Source organism: Pezoporus flaviventris, unplaced genomic scaffold, assembly GCF_033815535.1.
Source record: "Pezoporus flaviventris isolate CSIRO_AGI_PZ_B2104156 unplaced genomic scaffold, CSIRO_AGI_Pfla_v1 ptg000083l, whole genome shotgun sequence".
Taxonomy (NCBI): Eukaryota; Metazoa; Chordata; class Aves; order Psittaciformes; family Psittacidae; genus Pezoporus; species Pezoporus flaviventris.
In genome coordinates, this window is record NW_026892631.1 from 10701190 (window position 1) to 10720514 (window position 19325).

The 19325-nt window shown below is 38.7% G+C and overlaps 1 protein-coding gene across 1 annotated transcript in view; it reads right to left on the reverse strand.

Moving 5' to 3' along the window:
* Positions 1-1874: 1874 nt before the first annotated feature.
* The window catches only part of SRBD1 (S1 RNA binding domain 1), a 125439-nt gene continuing 107988 nt past the window's right edge, over positions 1875-19325 (reverse strand). Inside the window, exons 21-23 of the mRNA XM_061475325.1 lie at positions 17271-17423; positions 5447-5631; positions 1875-2865 (exon numbers count right to left, since the gene is read on the reverse strand). Of these exons, the coding sequence (XP_061331309.1) occupies positions 2576-2865; positions 5447-5631; positions 17271-17423 (628 nt within the window). The 3' untranslated portion in view covers positions 1875-2575. The remainder of the gene's footprint in view (positions 2866-5446; positions 5632-17270; positions 17424-19325) is intronic.

Below are 19325 nucleotides of genomic sequence, written 5' to 3' on the forward strand. Positions count from 1 at the left end.
CTCTAATGAACAGTCCCTCCCCAGCATCCCTATAGAAGGTCATAGGTACACATATTCGTCATTATTAGACTCTCACTAGGCTGTTATAATGGCTGTGTTCTGGCAAAGAAAAAGAACTTGCAAACAAAAAAAGAGTATTTTTGTGGGAAGTAGTTAAGGCACTGAATTAGCTGACAAATAATGAGATTACATTTGCAGAGCTGTAGACATTGAAGATATTAATAGTTACAGACTTCCCATATTGGTGCGATTAAAACCCAAATAAATCAAAGAAATATAGATGACATTTTCCAATAGTCCCTGTGATGCCACAGAATAAGCTTCCAAGTTCCACTAAGGAGAAACCAAACTAGCTTATGAGGATGTAGGTTGATCTGTAGGTCAGCCTTCTGAATAAGCAAGAAGGCACTTGTGAATTAGCAGTGAGCAAAAGCAGTTTCAAGATGTCTTCCATTTAGAGAATTTTATGATCATCCAAGAAATATGCACAAAAAATGCAGAAGATGCTACTATCAGTCCTTGTGATATCAAATATATATATGAGAAGTTAATTTCACTAACAAAATAGTTCAAAAAGAGAAAGTGCCCATTTTAGCCATTGAAATGAGCTTCAGGAGAAGAGTTTATCTCCTACTTAGAGAAGACCAAACAAATTCAGTTCATTTGCTAAGTGCTTAGTTACCGTAGAGATAATATATAACACTCAGCAGAACTTAAATAATTCTGCTGATGGAGACAGTAGAAAATACTGCAACATTATCCATGAACACATCACTTGCAGAACAAAATCTCAGCTCATTTACTTTGCATCTGCGTTTTCAAAGACAGTGACACGGTTAACATGGGATCACAGTTTCTCATTTCATACCAACAAGTCTACTTTCCAGCAGTGTTACAGGAAAATGTCAAAAGGCCTCAGAAATACGATTCCAAGTTGTGATGACCTTCATAATGTAGAGAATGGTCTTCTTTTTTTCTTTGAGAGACAAATGCAGCAAAGCTAGTGAGATTTATCTCCCTTTTTCCATCTGCTAAATGATTCCATAATCTCCAAAATACACAGTCTACAGGTGGCTCTTAATTATTAAAATTGAAGCACAGAGCTGGGAGATTAAATGATGCCAAACCTTTTTCCTAACTAACACAGACTCCCTGTGCCAACACCTATTTGGACATTTGCAGTTTGAAACCTTGTCATCAAAGGTGTTTGACACTTGCTACACCTGTTGTCTCTGCTCATTTGCTAAAGGCTAGAGTTTCTGCTGACTTACAGGTGAGTGGGATTACTTCAAAGTAATAAACATCCAATACACCAAAAATTCCCCTGAAAGACCACATAATTCATCTGTTGCTGGAGGCTCTTCTGCCCGTCCTTTCCAAACAGGCAACTGGTAAACCCTTTGAAACACCACCAAACAAGAAGTCTCTAAGTGGATGGAAACAAACCTCATGTGCTCGGCATTCCGAGCAGGAAACAGTGAGCATTCTTATTAAAACTAAAGTCTAGAAAAGCTTTGCAAGCATCTACAAAGAGCAAAAACTTTTGTATGGAGAATCGTGCCTTCACGAGCATGGCGTGTGAAGACAGGTGTTGAAAAACTGTTCTCCACTCAAAACAGGCGGAAAAATGACATGTGAATGATGGAAAAAAATAATGTCAAGTTAAAGGAATCCAGAAGAGATGAATTATTTTATTAGATCAGGAACAACATCAGGCCATGGGGCTGCAGTCCAGTCTTAAAGCTCAGAAAAGTGAATCCAATTCAGAAGGTCAGATAAATGCATCCTCTACTTGGAGTGTTACTGATGGAGCACAAGTTGCAAAGAAAGAGAACCAGGACTGTTAAACCACTTGTAGAACCAGCACGCTGAGAAAAGATGGCCAGAAACGTTTTTATTTTGCACAAGTATAGAACAACATAAATGTCTTTTGACACCTTTGAGCAAGGTTCCTTAAACCCCAAGGTACATCCAAGTGCGTTCATCAATAATAACTGACCAAACAATAATAAGGCAAGTAAACAGAACTCCTAATGATGCTCAAATAAATTAAACCTGAATATTTCTGAGCCATGAATAATATTAGCATCCACTCTTTTTTCAGTCTACTTTTGAAGCAATGTCATCACCAATTTAACAAGATCACTTTTTTCCCTACAACTAGGTAACCTCTTTTAGACTCTCAACCAGAAAACAGGCAAACTGAACAGCCATTTGTCGAAGGGGAGCAGTGAATGTGTCTGCTTGTGCAGCGCTGACTAAAGACAGAGAGCAAATCTTGCAAAGACAGAACAGATAAAAGATCTCTCTGACAGTCCACTGGAATTTCATTTGCTCTGCAGACAAAATAGCAAGGTTGCTTGGAGGTAGTCTAATGAAGTGTTCCGACAATCAACAGAAAGGAGTCAAGAAAGGTGGAAAAACTGTTAAAAAAAAGAAAAAAGAACAAAACCAGCAAGGCTGAAGGTTTCCAAATTTGTTCATTTCCAACGTCCTCATTAAATGCCTGAATTTCCAGAACCTTGCCGTCACTACTCAACCTTTAAAATTAAAGCTTAATCGTAAAAAAACCCTGTCATAAAACACGAATAAGATCCAACGTTATCCTCAACCGAGGAATATCGACATTAAGCACTCTAACTTCCACTCTTTCTCCAGGACCTAAGCCCAAGCTTTTTCTCTTCTTCACTTTAGAAAGTTTTGCTTCTGTTATGTTTCGCACTGGAATCAAACCTGCTTTTCCCACACCAATATCAACAAAAACTCCAAACGGTGTTGCATTTTCAACTTTTCCAGTCAGAACAGCACCAACGCTTAAGTCTTCAAAGCAGACGATGCTTCTCTTGAAGTCAGGTTTGTCAAAATCTGTTGTAACAAACAAGACACAAAAGTAAGACACTGGAGAAAAAGCCTGCATTGTTTTCTAAGTGTTGTTTCCAGCTGACTGTTGCTAATCAAGAAGCATTAAGGTGAGGACTAATTTAGGTAGCTCTAAGGTCCCAAATACTGCTTCACTATCTGTTTTAAATAAAGACCCATCTGTAATAAACAACATGTTTCTTGTATTTTATGAATCACTTTAAAAGACTGATTAATGGAGAAATAAGTATAGTGAACTATGTGGTATGAAACTATCACAACGGGATCAGAAGCATGCAATACATTAGCTGGTGACTGAAAGGTTCTTTAAAAGTTCTTGGTGCTAGGGTGAAAAGACTTGAGGTGACTTTAACTTGAGCTACATAAATTACAAATAAAATTCTATTTCTATGCAAATTTGCATACAGGAATGTGAATACTCAGTCTCTTCACATACCAAGGAGAAAAGTCAGCAGTGCACTGTTCTTAGGCTTGCTGGTCACCTGCACCATGATATCATGCAATCAACTGCTTCCCATGACATCAAATGATAAACTGCTTTTTTTGCATTAATCTTAATCACACCTGCATGATTATGAGCAGGTAATAGCCCAATATATTGAAGTTCATATTCTGCACTTAAAGGCACAAACAGAAATTTTAACCTCTCTCCTCACTTGCTTGCCACTTCCTTCTCCTGCAGAAAAGCTTTCTGAGCCCTTTCAACAAGTTCCCTTTCCACCTTTCCCAAGATATAACAGAAGTGAGGTTTTCCACAGACAGCATCACTAAACTAGGACTGCACCCATTTTCCTACCTTTGAGAAATAAACCACAGCCTGAACCAAGTTTTGCCCATGACAGTAACTGTTGAAGGAACTCCCCCTGTCCTTATCTTGATATATGAACCCTTCTTTGTATTTTCTCTCCCCTGTCCAGTTGAGGAGGGCAGTGACAGATCGGCTTGGTTGGGCACCTGGCATCCAGCCAGGGTCAAGCCACCACAGGATCAAATCCTAGTCGAGTACACAAGCTGGCAAATGCAGCAAGAGGTCTTGAATTACATCAAATTTTCTATTGCAGGAATGTACCTCATTGCTCAAGTCCAAAATGGTTAATCCTTTCGTAACATTATACTTCGCAGTGGCACTTTGGTGAAAAAAGCAACTAAGCAGCCATCCAGGGCAACAAGCACAAGAAGGTTCAGAGAAATGATGGGAATCTTATTAAACGTTTGCAAACCTCTTTCTCCCCCCCCCGTCTCCCCATCCCAGCGGGTTCATTACAGTTACCTGATGAGCTGTTCCACTTTAACGTTAGAAAGAATTTCTTACAAGAAATGCCTTGCAAGACCTTGGCTACAAAAAGATTTTTACAGTATGTGATAAAAAGTTTCTATTCTCTTTCCCCAAGTAATTCTTTCCATTTTCTTTTGCAGTAAAACCATTCAGGAAAATTAAACATAGAATTTTAAATTTAATAAAATTAAGTGGATACAAAAGGAAGCTACTCTCTGTCTGCAGTTCCCTAATGTGACATCTCTACTGTTGGGAATAATGAAGGAACTGAATCTTAAACCAAGATTATTTTGTGAATCAGGGCAGAGTACAAACTACTCCATGTTAAATGTGATGCATTTCCTCACTGACAGTCACTAACAGGGTTACAAAGACAATGAATTGGAGCTATATGAGGCTATTAGGCTGCCTACTCTAGTCACAGATTTGTCTACAGCAATACAGAATGTATTGGATCAGCAGAACATGAGTATTTCCACTGAAAATATTTTTGCTTTTCTATCTTAATATGTTAATAGTCCATCCTGCTGTAATTTAGATGTGAGACCACCAGGACGTAAATGCATACATAATGCAGACATAAAGTCCCCAAAAACATTTCCAAGATCACTAGTGGGAAATAAAGTACTTATGAACCCCCCAAAAGGGAGATAGAAGTTTTATTTTCTTAAGCATAAGGTTATTATCTATTACAAACCTGCATCTTTGCTGCCTACCTTTATCTCTTGCTGCCATAAGAGAATCCAGCTTTAAGTTTCACTAAACAACAGCATCTCCAGATGTTGTACTTCATTGCTTACCTCATCTTTCTTCCCCTCCACCTCAAACTGTTCAGCATTACTGCAATGTTTTAACATGAGCCATGTGCTCCAATTACACTTGTCTCCAGGAACTAGTGCAATAAAAGAGCAGAACTACACACTGCTCCTCCACATAGCTTTATTACTACTGTTTCAGCTTGGTCTCAGTATTCCCCTCTATGATGGAGAGCCAACACAGATTTAATCAGTATAGAGTCAACATATTGAAACTATTTCATTTGTTAACCGCCATACAACTCCCCTTCCTATGCCTGAAAATGCCGTGATTTAAGACAGGATTCACACTCCTTACCTACCGGGCTGGAAAGAAACATCTGACTATGATATAGCCTTTACCTTGCCTGAGAAGAGAAATGGAGTTACATGTCCATAAAAATCTGCTACTGACTTTAGAAGAAGAAAATGTGTTGGTTTAAAACAGATATGAACAATCAATCTTGAGATTACAACCTTTGAAACAAAGGTTTACCTGTTCGGATGTCAAAGCCTTCAGGCTGAGTCAGACCATCAACGATCAGCTGCAGCGTGTGCACCGTTGTATTTAGCCTTTTGGCTGTGCCTTCCAGTCCTTCCTTTTGAATTACTGCATTTACTTTTTGCTGCATATCTGATTTTCCTATGTCATTTGCATTTCCCCCAATCAACGACAAAAGGCTGGGAAGTTCAGAGAAAGATACAGAGAGAGATTTGTAACATCCTTTAGAGGGGCCTGAACCATTGCTATATTTAGGGGTTTAAATTACTTCTGCATTGATGTGTGAATAAAACTTCTGCTAAACTAAAATATGAACAGCAAACAGTTTGCCAAGTGGATATCCTATCAACTCATCACTGATCAGAGACGTACATGGAAACATAAGAGCCTACTAGTATACATGTATCTCTCGGAATAGATTACAACACTAGAAGCTAAGTTTCAGAATGAAAATCACTTCTCAGCCTGATGAGTTCATCTCATGCTAAACCCACATCAGATTATGACTGAAAGATGCCTTTTGCCATGAAAGTTCCCTAGAAGCAACTGAGAATTCTATAATACTGTCAATTTTGTCACTATCATTCAAATTAAAATCGATGGTAACTAAAACACCAACGAACATTTAAAATATGCAATTAATATGAAGACTCCACAACAAAACTTCAGGAAAACTTTACATAAAATACTTGTCTGTGAACTTTGTTACTAAGGACAATTAGTTTTTTAGAAACTAGGAATTATTGAGTCAAAGTAGTTACACAACACAAGCACACTTACCCTTCCCTATTGTCACATACATACACACACACACACATTGCAGGTTGAGACACGTTTGGACATCTAAAAAGGCTGAGACGAAATACTTCAAAATAAGCATGTCTTCATCCATGATCTTTTTTAGAAGTAAAAAAAGTCAAACCACACTTACTGAGGTTTTCAGTTCAGCAACGTTGGCACAAATGCCAAGAAGCACTGAGAATAGATGACAAAAATTCACATGCAGACCCTTCTCATTATCAGGAGTGATGCTTTAGATGATCTTTATTTATCACTGAATAAATGTCTGTATTTTACTGAAGGACTTAAAAAGGCAAAATAAGCCTTTAATGGATATAAAGCAATGAAAATGAGGATGTGGCTCATAGAAACTGAGCTACATTGTACTAAACAAAGCCATTTGTCCGTTTCCCAGTAGACACTTCTGTTATCCGTCCTGGTGCTCTGCATCTCACCATAGGTAAGTCTCTTCCACCCTGCTTTACCATGTCCCTTATTGCTGGAGGGAGGCACATGCTTTTTTGCATGTCCTCCACCACAGCAGACAAGTAGAATTATTGTCCCTGTCCTCCAGATGAGCAAGTGTTCCTTCCAAATTCCTAAAAGAGATCTCTCCTTCCTGTCCTTATCCTACTTCGCAACAGGTGTCAACTATGAGCCACAAAAGAAGTGCTGACCAGCAGGTTCATGCCCTGCACTTGTGAATGGCAGGAGATATTCCAGCTCTATAAGAAAGCAAAAACTCCTTCCAGCCCCTCTTTCACAGTGAGAAATACATGCTGTGCTTTTATCAAAACCTGAGGCTTTTGGTAGGGGACACAGTGGAGTTGTTTTTGTTTTGTTGCTTCCCTTTTTTTTAACCCAGCTGACATTTTTTCAGGTGGTAAAAAGTTACATGCACTGAAAAAAAGAAACCTAATCTTGTATTGAGAAAATACAGATTGAAGGAACGTAATTAAAGCAACATCCAGCTTGCAGTAAATCACAACACTGATCTTTGACCACAAGGGCAAAGCTTCACTTCGAAATGTCCACTGATTTCACCAAAAGGAGGACATCTGTTGAAACCAGCTGTCAGGACTACTTTTGTGCAGATTTCAAGTGCAAGCATGGCGATTTAAGTGTATTGCTAGCTCAAGTGCATAGATTTAGTGGTGATACAGATAACAGTAATATAATTTTCATGTTAATTCTTAGTGTCCATAGATCTTTCATGCGGCAATGTATGCAGAAAAAAGTAAAAACTAATAAATATTCACTGGATGATGCTGTTCTCAGGATTTACTTGATTTTGCTTCCACTGACTGCTTTTGAACTTTTGACATCACTATCTGAAGTAGTTTAAGATGGTTTGGAAACAACATAAAGCTAAAAAAACATGCAAAATTGCTTTTAACATTAAATACGAATTTTTCTTTGCTATAAACTAACAACAACACTACTACTCAAATATTTTCTCTATTAAGAGCCTACATACAAAAAGTATCAGACCTTTTATGAAACCATATTCTGTTGGTCTCAAAGGAGCACCAAAAGCGGTTGCAATGACAATACTGAAAGTGGTGTAGGTCCAGGCGAAGCGCTCTTCACAGAACTCTTGGGGGCCACTTGCTGCTCAGTTGATGGATGGACAATGCCCCACTAGAGCGCTAGTGACAGGCAGCAGCTGCCCCGGCTTTGACTGACATGCCAGATGTAACACGACAAACCCAACCGGCCTCATGACTCAACCTTCTAAATAATGTATGCTTTACCTCCTGCCCCTAGAAACAAGTTTGCTGACACTCATGTACTTGGCTTTATTTCACTTCAAATGGAAATTCAGCTTGAGTACCTCCGAGGATCACTTTCTCACCATCAGGATTTTGCAGGAGTGCATTCACTTTGTAAATTGATAACAGGGTGGGTTTCAACCACATGGACTTGTCACCAACATATAAAACCCTTGTTACATACAAAACTGTCAAACGTGTGGATAATGCAACCAGAATGCACAGTGCTATGTGCAGGCTGCTGGCAAGAGAACCAGCCTGAAACAAGACACAACCCAGGTGCCTGAGCCCTCAATTACTATTCATGAAAGTTATTTTGCCCTCTCCTCTTCCTCTGTCTCCCCTATCCTCCGGAAATCCCAATGAAAGCATTTGCCTGATATTCAAAAGGATTCCTCATCTAGGCAAGGACAGTAGGTTTGGGACCTGGGTTATCAGATACAGTTGTTTAAACAGCTTAACATCGCTACTGCTCCAAATAAAATTTTGGCTCCACCTGAAGGTCCTGTTTAAACACGTGCCCAAGCTGAAGTACACGAGAAGTCCCCCTGGCCTCATTTGAGTGATTAAAGTTCTAAAAACCAGGCATTTGGTTAAGAGTATTTGAGAATGGCGAGGCATATCATAGGCAGAACAGAGCACTGTAACAAGAAACAGCGCGTACATAGATGCAAAAGAATTATCTTTAACAGAAACAACGTCTTTCTACTTGGGAAATTCTCACGTTTTTAGGTTAGGTTTTAGTAAAAACCTATGTATTAAAGTATTTTCAAATAATTTTTTAGTGATTATAGATGTAGTTTTTAAAGATACTGTTGAATCTAGTTTTATATTTAATGTATCATTTTCACTCAAATGAACAAAGCGTGAGGGCACATACAATAAGAAAATCAATATAAAGCACAAATCTCTGACTGACAAGTGGCACGTTATATTGATCGTTTCTATTTTTAAATGCCATTGCTAAGAACAAAGTTAAATGTTTCCTTATTAAAAAAGCAGCCAACAACTTCCTTCGATAGCCATTTCAAGGTCAGAAAAAGAGGATACGGTCAGTAATAAGACCAGGATACGGCTATGGGGTAGGGGGAAAAGGGTTTCCCTTACTTTAGATGTTTTGTTATTCGTCATGTTAAACTATCTCACTACAATCTTTGAAAGATCTCACCCAATCTGTAAATGGCAGTTCCAGCTGCACAACATCAGAACATGAATAATGTGTGCAAAACTGAACTCTCTTCAAGTATTTTCCTTGTGTGTGAACTAAATAACGTGTTGCAGTACATCAAGCGCTATGCTTATCTACTAGAAAGATAAAACTTAGAGAAAAATTAAAAGAAGTGAAAATGGGAAAGATAAGGTATTTTTTCCTGAAAGTGAGGTCACTTAAGATATATTGTCCTGATTTCCTCGAATGTTGAGAGTCTGAACGAATGGCAAAATTTCTGTTCAAGGCACTCCAACTCAAATAAAAGCTGCTGGAGTCTTAGGAGAGTCAGAGCAGAGCAAAATTTAGCTGGTTTAGAGACTTTGAGGTTTACAGTTTTGAGATTTAGGGGATACTCAGAAACCTCTGCAACTACCTTAGTTATAATAGCAACCCTTGCAGTGTTACAGGACCTGCAGAGAACGGTCATGGCTAAATCACTGATGTTTTTATTTAATACATAATTTCATCCATCTTACCCAGATAAAGAAAGAAAAGTAGCATAAATGTAACAAATAAGCACATCGTGTTCACTTAACGTACACATCTGCACAAAATCATAGCACAGCCCTTGCAATGCTTAAAAGATAATGCAAATTTCAGTGGAATGCAAAAAACAGTCAGGAAAGAGTAAAAATATTACCAAGGGAAGTTTTCAGTGAATTTTTAAGAAGTTACTTTAAACCCCCCCAAAAAGCTTCTTATAATGTGCAGGAGTTCTAAAGCTTTGCAAGGGTTTTAGTCACAGTCATTTCTGTTTTATGTAATCATTTCCAGCAACACGACTTAAGAGCTGGGAGTACTGGATTCATTACATTAAAGCAACATGATATGCCATTACATCTTGTCACAGTGCACACATGAATTAATGGTAATGCAACATAATCACTCTGAAAACAAAACAACTTCGCATTAACATGCACTTTGTTAGGCAAAATGCACATTCATGACAGTAGCAAACTGAAATTATGCAGACATTTGTTTTAGTAATGTTTTGAAACACAAAAACATTATTTAATGCAGATGTTGACTCTTCTTGCTCCGACTGGTGATACGGATCCTCAATTTTTGACTACCCATGCAGATTATACATTGAACAATATTTGTGCATTACTCTCTGTAGATAGTTGCTATGCACAGAAAGTTAAAGTTTCAATTGCATTTAAAACAACTTACGTGGTAGAGATAAGCCTTACGTGTCTTAGAGAAGGAAATTTAACCAGAATTCTCCCTCAAATGCACAAATTATTAACATTATAATTACCTGACTGCATGCAGAAGACCAGAAAGCACTCAGATAGCTCATGACATTTTGAATGTGTAAATCTAAGAAACAATGAGTTTCTAAATGAGAAAAGAAATTAAGACACAGTGCAGCCCAGCCTCTTTGATACCCTACCCTTGGGCATGCTGTTGCTAGCTGTTTTCATGACTACTGATATATCACGTAACCGAAGCGTAACCTGAGATACAAAATAGGGAAACATGTTGAGTTACCCACAGAGAATTAGCACCCTAAGTATTACAGTTAAAGGAGATATTCCCATTAAAAAAAAATAATCTTTTAATGCAACCAGTAAGAATTTAAGTAAGTTTCAAAAATTTCAACAGATGAAGAAATACCGCTTGATTTATAGGTCTAGTATTTACAGTGTAACTGGAGCAAAATTCTTTGTTATTTCCAAGTTCTTCTAATAATTCTTGTTAATGGTATGTTTTACATCACATAAAAGTTTTAACATGTCTTCACTGGATGGCAAAAGCCTCTTCTGCTCTCACATTTACTGACAAGATCCCTTTCAAAAAGACATCCTCTAAACATGCAGCTACTAAGTTAATAGTCAGACCTGTGAATGAACTGGCCTTCTGAAGGGATGAAGATGAACTACATTTATTAGGCATGGTGGCCCCACTTTTGCAAGTGTTCTATTTAATTAGGGTAGCTGTTTTCCTATTGGAAATAGTCATAAAGGTTCATTAATTTACAGAGCTTAACTTTTTTAGGCCTTAGACTGTACCGAAAAGTATTATTTTCACATTTTACAGTATCTTGAATACACACAGGTGTGTACATGCAAATACAGCCACCTTAAACTGGAGGAAAGATGTTTCTGGTGACTTGGTAGTGAGTTTAGGGATTGACATCCTACCACAGTAAAAACTTCCATCCTCTGTAAAATATTCACATGTAGACTGCATTGTTAAATATAATACAAAAATTTGTTTTCATTGGTCAAACACCACATCAAATAACTGTTCCCTCCCTGATTTCTCTTCCCCTGAAGCATTGCCTCAGTTGCTCAGTTACAAGTAGGGGACATGGACAGAAGCAAACCAGCCTGGCAGTGAACTGGAAATGCCATCAAAGGCCAAATGTGATGTTGCATAAATGGCAGGAGAGGAAGACTGCTTTCTTTTGGTGGTTTCCCCCTAATCAACGGTTTTCCTTCTGCACTTTCTTACATGTCAGTACTTGTCTTCCAAGCTAGCAAGTGCAGCTTTTCAGCATAGCAACTGAGATATTATGGATCAGCTGCTACATCAAACACGGAAGAAGTAGCAGAAACACCAGAGAAATGATTGAACCATCTAGAACAGAGTATAAAATGTTATAAACATGAATGCTTTGCTGAAAGGGCAAACCCAAATGTTTTACTTTGGTGAGGGATAAGAACATGAATGAGTGCTTTGCTGCATCCTCTTGGGATTCTTACGTCCTTTTGGGATTATTAAGCAGCATTATCAATACACAGGGAAGGGTGAGACACGAACCTTCAGTGCAAGTCATTCTGTTCAGTATGTAAAACTCAAACTCTTCTCTTAAAGCATAACCAACTGCATCCAGCAGTGCTATCCATCCTCCAGGCAAGGTTCTAAACCTGTGTAATTAGCCAAGGAAGATCCTCACCTGCATTATGCTAAATCACGACTTCAGTTGGGAAAATATTTCTAAGTCGGACTGAAACACAACCTGTCTGCCAGATGCTGCAATCTGTGAGCAGCAAAACCACATTCTGAGTGCCAGCCTTCAGCCAAGAACACTTTTATGAGATTGAAATAAAAATGAGTAAATGTTAAGATTCAGTCGAACGAAACCAACTGCCCCCAGCAGACTGACACAACACAGAAAAAACATTGTGTTTTCTTCCCAGCATTTCAGTTTATAATCATAACCTGGTTGTAACTTCTTGAGACTTCCTAAATGTTTCCTTGGTTTTTCTACCCGTTACTTTACAATATGAACCAAGAAATTTGATATGCTCTACATGCTGTGTTAACTGTATGTAGAAGATTCTGCCCCTATAAACTGGTTGTCACATACAGTCTTTTCAGAATCTTAAAACACAGCTCTGCTTTGCAGGAAAATACGCTGTCTACAAAGTTTGTATTTACTTATTTAACCTATAGGAAATTCCAATTCATAATACTTAGAGGTGTCCCTAAGTTTCATTGCTGCACATGACAAAGCCAAGCTTTGACAGTGTGGAATCCATTAACAATAAATGTCGGTCATCTGCAAAGTGCGTTAAACCACCAGTAGGATGTTTCCCAATTCTTTTGCAGAAATTACACATTTTAAGTTAAGATGTCCGAATAGCATAAATCAATCATACCAGCACCAGTTGTGCCACTGTAGTAAAGATTACATCAGTGTTTCCATTATAAACCCCTCATTTTTCAGGGGTTTCTAATTCAGCCATAAAAATTGGCTCCAGCCTAAAGCTTGGCAACCCAAGTCACCACTTGGGAGCAATTCCTTTAACCATTTCATTTTTTTTTGGGGGGGGCATTTCAAGGTACGAACTAGTTCAGAAAATTGGTGGTTTCAAATTTTGGTGAACTTCTATCCCTCAAAAACGTTTTTAAAACTGATAATTTTGCATGTCATAAATCTGTAACGTGGACTGCTGCTCTTGGGTAATTTGGATTAAAGCAGTGGATTAAAATCACCACCTTATTTTGTTTGAAAAGAAATGTGATTTCCCATGAAGACTTTTAATCTAATAAAATGTCCACAAACTATTTTCTCCTGGCAAGATGTGGTAGACATTGCATGAGGAAGCCTTTACGACTCATTTACGCAGCATCTATTCCGTTCATATTCATTTCTGCAGGAAGAGGTAGGTAACACTGCATTTTGATGCCTTAAACAAAATCTACCCATCCTCGAGACAACAATTCTGCCTTTTGGTAGCACAGATCCACCTGTGAGCTTGACATTGCCGTTGTCAAAGTTCTGTGCAAGCACAGAAAAAGAAGAAATGAATACTTTGAAAGCAGCGAAGCACCAGAACCCTTTAAAAGTGTATTTTGTTAAAAACTTTATGTATTAAATGTTCACTTTAACTCACTTCTAACAGACTCAATTTTGCTCATGCACATTGATTGAAACTGTAAGAATTATCAAGTAGGTTTTAAACCTAGTTTTGTTCTAACACCCTAAAAAGTCCTTCAGATATTGGTTATTTCGGCAAGACACCTCAAATCAAGAATATTAACATGATTGGTAATGTTTAATTCAGAACCTTCAGGCTCTCAGAAGCTTTCTCATGAACACAGGCTCAGCAGAAGGCGATTACAAGCCCAGTCCCATGCACTGCCTATCAAAGCAAGCAGACGTCGTCAACAGCCCTGATAAGCTTTGGAGTGAATTCTCCATGCAGTCTGAATTCCTAGAAGAATTTTTTCTTAATTCATATTTAGGCAGCAAATTGGTTTGGAAAATCATTTCCATAAGTTCCAAGAAGCCCAACAGCTCACATGATTTTGTTGAAAAGTAATTTTAAATATATAATCGTTGCTAAATTATAGCATTAGTTGCTTGAGGGGAGGATGTCTGGTTTATATTTTAGCCCTTATGTCATGAGTGTCAACTTTTAATATTATGCTTCTTGGGTTTCATCAGTTTGATGCAGAGCTCTATTTTCTTTTCTGCAAACAGCTATTTGCAATGAAAAAAACATCAGAGGTATTTGCCCCCTTCCCCACACCATTCTGTGATAGCAAGCTAGTGCATATGAATACAATCTATACATAAAAGTTATCACCTTCATATTTAACAAGCTTTCAAGAAAACTATATTTTGATTGTAAGAAGAAGAAAATTACTGTTGAACATAGAGCACATTTACAGAAAGCACTTTATGACCCTTTTTCCCCCCACATCAAACTATGTGTACAGATACTCATAAACATAAAGAATCATAGAATCATAGAATAGTTAGGGTTGGAAAGGACCTTAAGATCATCAAGTTCCAACACCCCTGCCATGGGCAGGGACACCTCACACTAAACCATCTCACCCAAGGCCTCATCCAACCTGGTCTTGAACACTGCCAGGGACGGAGCATTCACAACCTCCTTGGGCAACCCATTCCAGTGCCTCACCACCCTAACAGGAAAGAATTCCCTCCATATATCCAATCTAAACTTCCCCTCTTTAAGTTTTAACCCGTTACCCCTTGTCCTATCACTACAGTCCCTAATGAAGAGTTCATCCCCAGCATCCCTATAGGCCCCCTTCAGATACTGGAAGGCTGCTATGAGGTAAAGCGAGAAGTAAGACAACAGAGAAAATGCCCAAAGAAAACAGAAAAGACTGATTCAGTTACAGAGACAGATGCTATGCTTGGTACTTCTCTGGTGTTCCATTAGCAGGTATTGTTATTGTGTTTTTATATTTGTTTTAATATCAACTGATATTCTTTGGTGTACAGCACAACACCTACAATACGAACTTGGATCTATATACTTCAGTTGCAAATTCAGTCTAGGAGGTGAGAAACAGAGAATAGACAATGGCACAGCTGGAAACTTTAAAGTAGTTGCATTAGCCAAAGAGAAATGACACGATAGGTAGCAGCGGTCTGTAGCCACACCATACTTCTGCAATGGCTTTGCAGCTCTCAAAGTCTGAGTTTGACCATGAGCACATTTTAAGAATCACCAAGGTACCTTCCAAGCAGTGTTGGCAATGCAATAGGTCGCAGCCTCCTCTCTGAATCATGCATAAGCCCGTGACTCAAACCACTATTTTTCAGTTGAGATGTAAAACTTGTACTCATTAATTTTTATTTATTCTTATTAGTGTTAATTCTGGGTTCCCAGCCGAATTCCAAATCATGGTTACATGATCTGTGCTACCTACTAAAATATTCTCCCACATGTCAACTCTATGTGAATCTCTGAGCTACCCTCTGCAGTAATAAATCCCACTCACCCCCCTTCAGATATAAAAGCAATCCGTGCTACTCTAGAAGCCAAGTCACAATTTGTTATTTCTGACAAACCCTTGCAATGGTGTTGCATGCAGATGATTTCCAGCAGTATCCCACCATTAACTGGCTACACTTCCCTGCTCCCTGAAACAGTCTTTTCACATCAGCCTTTAGGCAAAGCTAGTTAACACTGAACACTTTACTGATCTTTTTATTAGGATGCTAGGGCTGAAAAGCTAAATGACTATTAACCAAATCCTGACTACTCAACGTTTAAATTGCATAAAAATATTAGAAAGGAACATTAATTTTGAGTAACACCATTTATTTTTACATTGACTCGCTCCAAATAATCTGTAGGGGTGACCAAGCTTTCCTACTCTATAAGCCACCTAACCAAATGTAAGACATCATTAAGATCAGGGCCTTGCCCATTTTTTCCTACAGCTATTCATAGGGCAGATAACTAAGAAATGCTGATGCATGAGAAAAAAAAAGGGAAATAGTCACAGAAAAGGAGAAACCAGTTACCTACACACCACACAAACAGCATGCACTCTAACAAGCAATTGCACAGAGCATAGAGTGTAGGGAAGGTGTCCTAACAAATGCAAGGTTCTGTAAGAGTTTTTAGATAAGAAACTCAAGCTTCATGAATTCAGAAATTCAGCATTTCTCTGAGGCTTAAAGATGGCTTTGTTTATAAAACAGGAAGCATGTTCTCAACAGAGATCATAAGAATCCTGAAGCATCTAGCTACTGCTGATACTAGCTCCAGCTCATTTTAAGAAAACATCCTTTTCACTGCAAGTCACCCCCAAAAATAAGTATGTGCTGGTTTATTGTAGGAGATAATACTTTCTCAAGAGGACAAGCAGAGTCGAATTTCAATCAGGGCAGATGATAGTAAAGATCATAGCTTCTACTACCATACAGCTGCAGTATGCCCTAACCAGAAGCACACATGGATTCCTAATTGCTGTTTTCTGGCCTACACAAAACCCATTCTCTTCTTTTAGCTAAAGGTCACTTAGCAAAACTACCATGATGTGCTTGTGCTTGGGATCTTAACATACACATCTTAATTAGATCTCACAATATCAGAATTTAACTTTAAAGGATGACACATCCTCACATATATCCGTGCGCTTTTGTGCACACACACACACCCCCTCACACAAATTCTGGTGGCCAAAATTCATCAAGTATGAAGTTTGATTGGCACGTACTGAGCATAAGGAATAACGTAAAAGCAGTTCTTAATGATGCAGAGGTATTAAAATACTGCTAACTGAAAATTTGCACCATATTTAAATTAAAGAGCAAATAAAATTGTTTTCCTTATGGCCTTTCATATAATATATGGGGATAAGATAGAAGAAAAAAACCTCAATTTTGTAGGCATTTTTAGAACAAATGATTTGTCTCCATATTTTGTGAACTAAAAATTCAAACTGAAAGCCATCTCTGGCATAATGAGAGCTGGCAAACAAAGGAATTGAGAAAAGTGGCCTCAAAGAGGTACAAAGAAGGCAGGATCACAGGAAGAAAGTCTGGTGAAGGTTTGAAAATTCACTGATTTCCTCACTAGAAAATAATGTGAAAGCAACAAAACCCCATAGAATAAAGATTTGCATGCATGTAGAAGGCAAAACACACCAACTGAAACCCCTTGCTTGTAAACAACTTTTGAAACATAACTTTTTCTTGAAGAAAGGCGAGAACGCATCAAATCAATGTGTTCCTGTCTTAAAAGGCAGAGCAGGCTGTTGTCAGAAATAGAAGTACTTTCATTTTACAAACTGACAGCATCAATGCCTGAAAGAGCTTCCAACTGCTTACCTCATTGCAATGTTGTAAGACTCTGGATGAATACAAGTTTGGTCCAAAGGATTGGGCTGTTGCGAGGCATATGGCACTGGTTTGCCCTTCTTTTTACCCTGCGCACCTGCTTTAGTCATAAAGGCAGGACTTCCAGGTTCTTTTTTATTACTACTGTCAGAAAGCAAAAAAGGACATGTCATTCTTAACGAACGAAATCCCAGCCAAGCGCCCACCTGTGAAATCAGACTTATATGTAATCTTCATTCTTTAAAATGAAAACAGTACAAACCCCCTAAACGGTCATTGTGGGTGAATCTTAACTATAGAATTGAAATGTAACATATACATGTATGCATAAATTAACTTACAATAGAAACAAACATTGGGAAGGGATTCTGTGCTTCATCAAAACTTCTTCATGATGACAAGATTATAAATAAAACAATGGGAACAACTGCATTTACCCACTTGATAAAGATCTTGTGAGGATATTTTCACACTTGACTGTCAGTTACTAGAATCATAGGGTGGTTTGGGTTGGAAGGGACCTTGAAGCTCATCCAATTCCAACCCCCTGCCACTAGACAAGGTTGCTTCAAGCCCCATCCAGCCTGGACTCGAACACTGACAGGAACAGGGCTAGAGGTCAAATCTGCTGCTATTTCACAATTTTGAAACAATTTTTGCAGACATATCTCAATGGAGCTTTCCTTTAAACTTCTTAAATACATGACTGGCTCCTAATCAGTTACCATTTGGATTGGCCTTTTTTGTGGGGTTTTTTAATTAGCTAGATAATGAAACGGCTCCAAATTCTCAGGGAGAGCCCTGGACAAACTGCCTATATTGGTAGGAGCGCTTCACAGAAGACAGGAGAGAAAGAGATCTCTCTTTTTGTGTGTAGCATATTTACAACCGGCACGCTTCTTCCCTTAAAGTTTCCCTTCAGCAAAAGAATGCTCAGGATACAGTAAAGGCATCAAATGACTGCCACTGGCAAAGGCTCCTTTCTTGACTGCTTATTCTTGTTTCCTAAATCACAACTAGCTCCCGCTTTTGCAGGACAAAAGAGAATGCACTGATGGACCTTGAACTAGCACTTGCAGTTTGGGCTTTACCTACGCATTCACTGTCAGGAGAAGCACAGACATAGCGTTTTCCATATCAATTTTAAAAATAACCACCATTTCTTAACTTCCAAGTAGAAAGCACAAAACCTAATTCACACAGCACTCTGCAGCCATCCACATCAGAGGGGACCGGAATGAAACCTTCTCGAAGTCCATTTAAAACATGTTTGGTTTTGGCCACCTGGGCCCAAAAGAAATGTTGTGGTGGCAATGGTGTTAGAGCTTTATTTTGGCCTCAAACTCCACAGTTGTAACAGATTTCTCAGGTTATACAGTGTTCTCATGTTTTATGGGATCTGACTAACATCAGAAGCATGCTCCAACAAGGGGGAAAAAAACTGTTCTTAAACATTTTACCAGTGAACTTTTTTTGAGGGATAAAAGGCATCAGCCTTTCCTCCCCTGTGCTGCATTGCAGCGTTTGCTAGAACAGATCTGTACAACACAACACTTATCGATCATCTACAGCCTTGAAAGCAATTTCTTTGGTCTTCTGGTGCTTACAGCATGCACCATTTGGCCTGCAGCATGTTCCTCCCTGCCAGATGGGCAACCAGTCTGGATATCTTCCACCCGGGCAGTAAGCCAGTCCTAATGTGCCTACCTCCTGCCTGGAAGTTACGTGTGTGCTGTTTGGCCAGCAGCAACTGGGAATACAGTATTGCTTCTGAGCCTTGGGTTGGCGGAAAAATAGCATGTGCTGCCCAGGAAAATACTTTTTGAGAAGAGTCAATGGCAAAAGGGTGGGGATGGTGCTGCTGCTGTGCCCTTTCTCAGTTCTTTATGTTGGAAGGAAAAATGGAAAAGGCAGAAGAGACACTGCACCAGAAGGGGCACTTTCAGTTGTGGAAAGGAAGGATTTCAGGTCAGCACGAGCACAATGAATGGTTGCAAGAGGGAAAGGCTTTGTATAGAACCAGGGAACAGGATGATGCACTGTTGA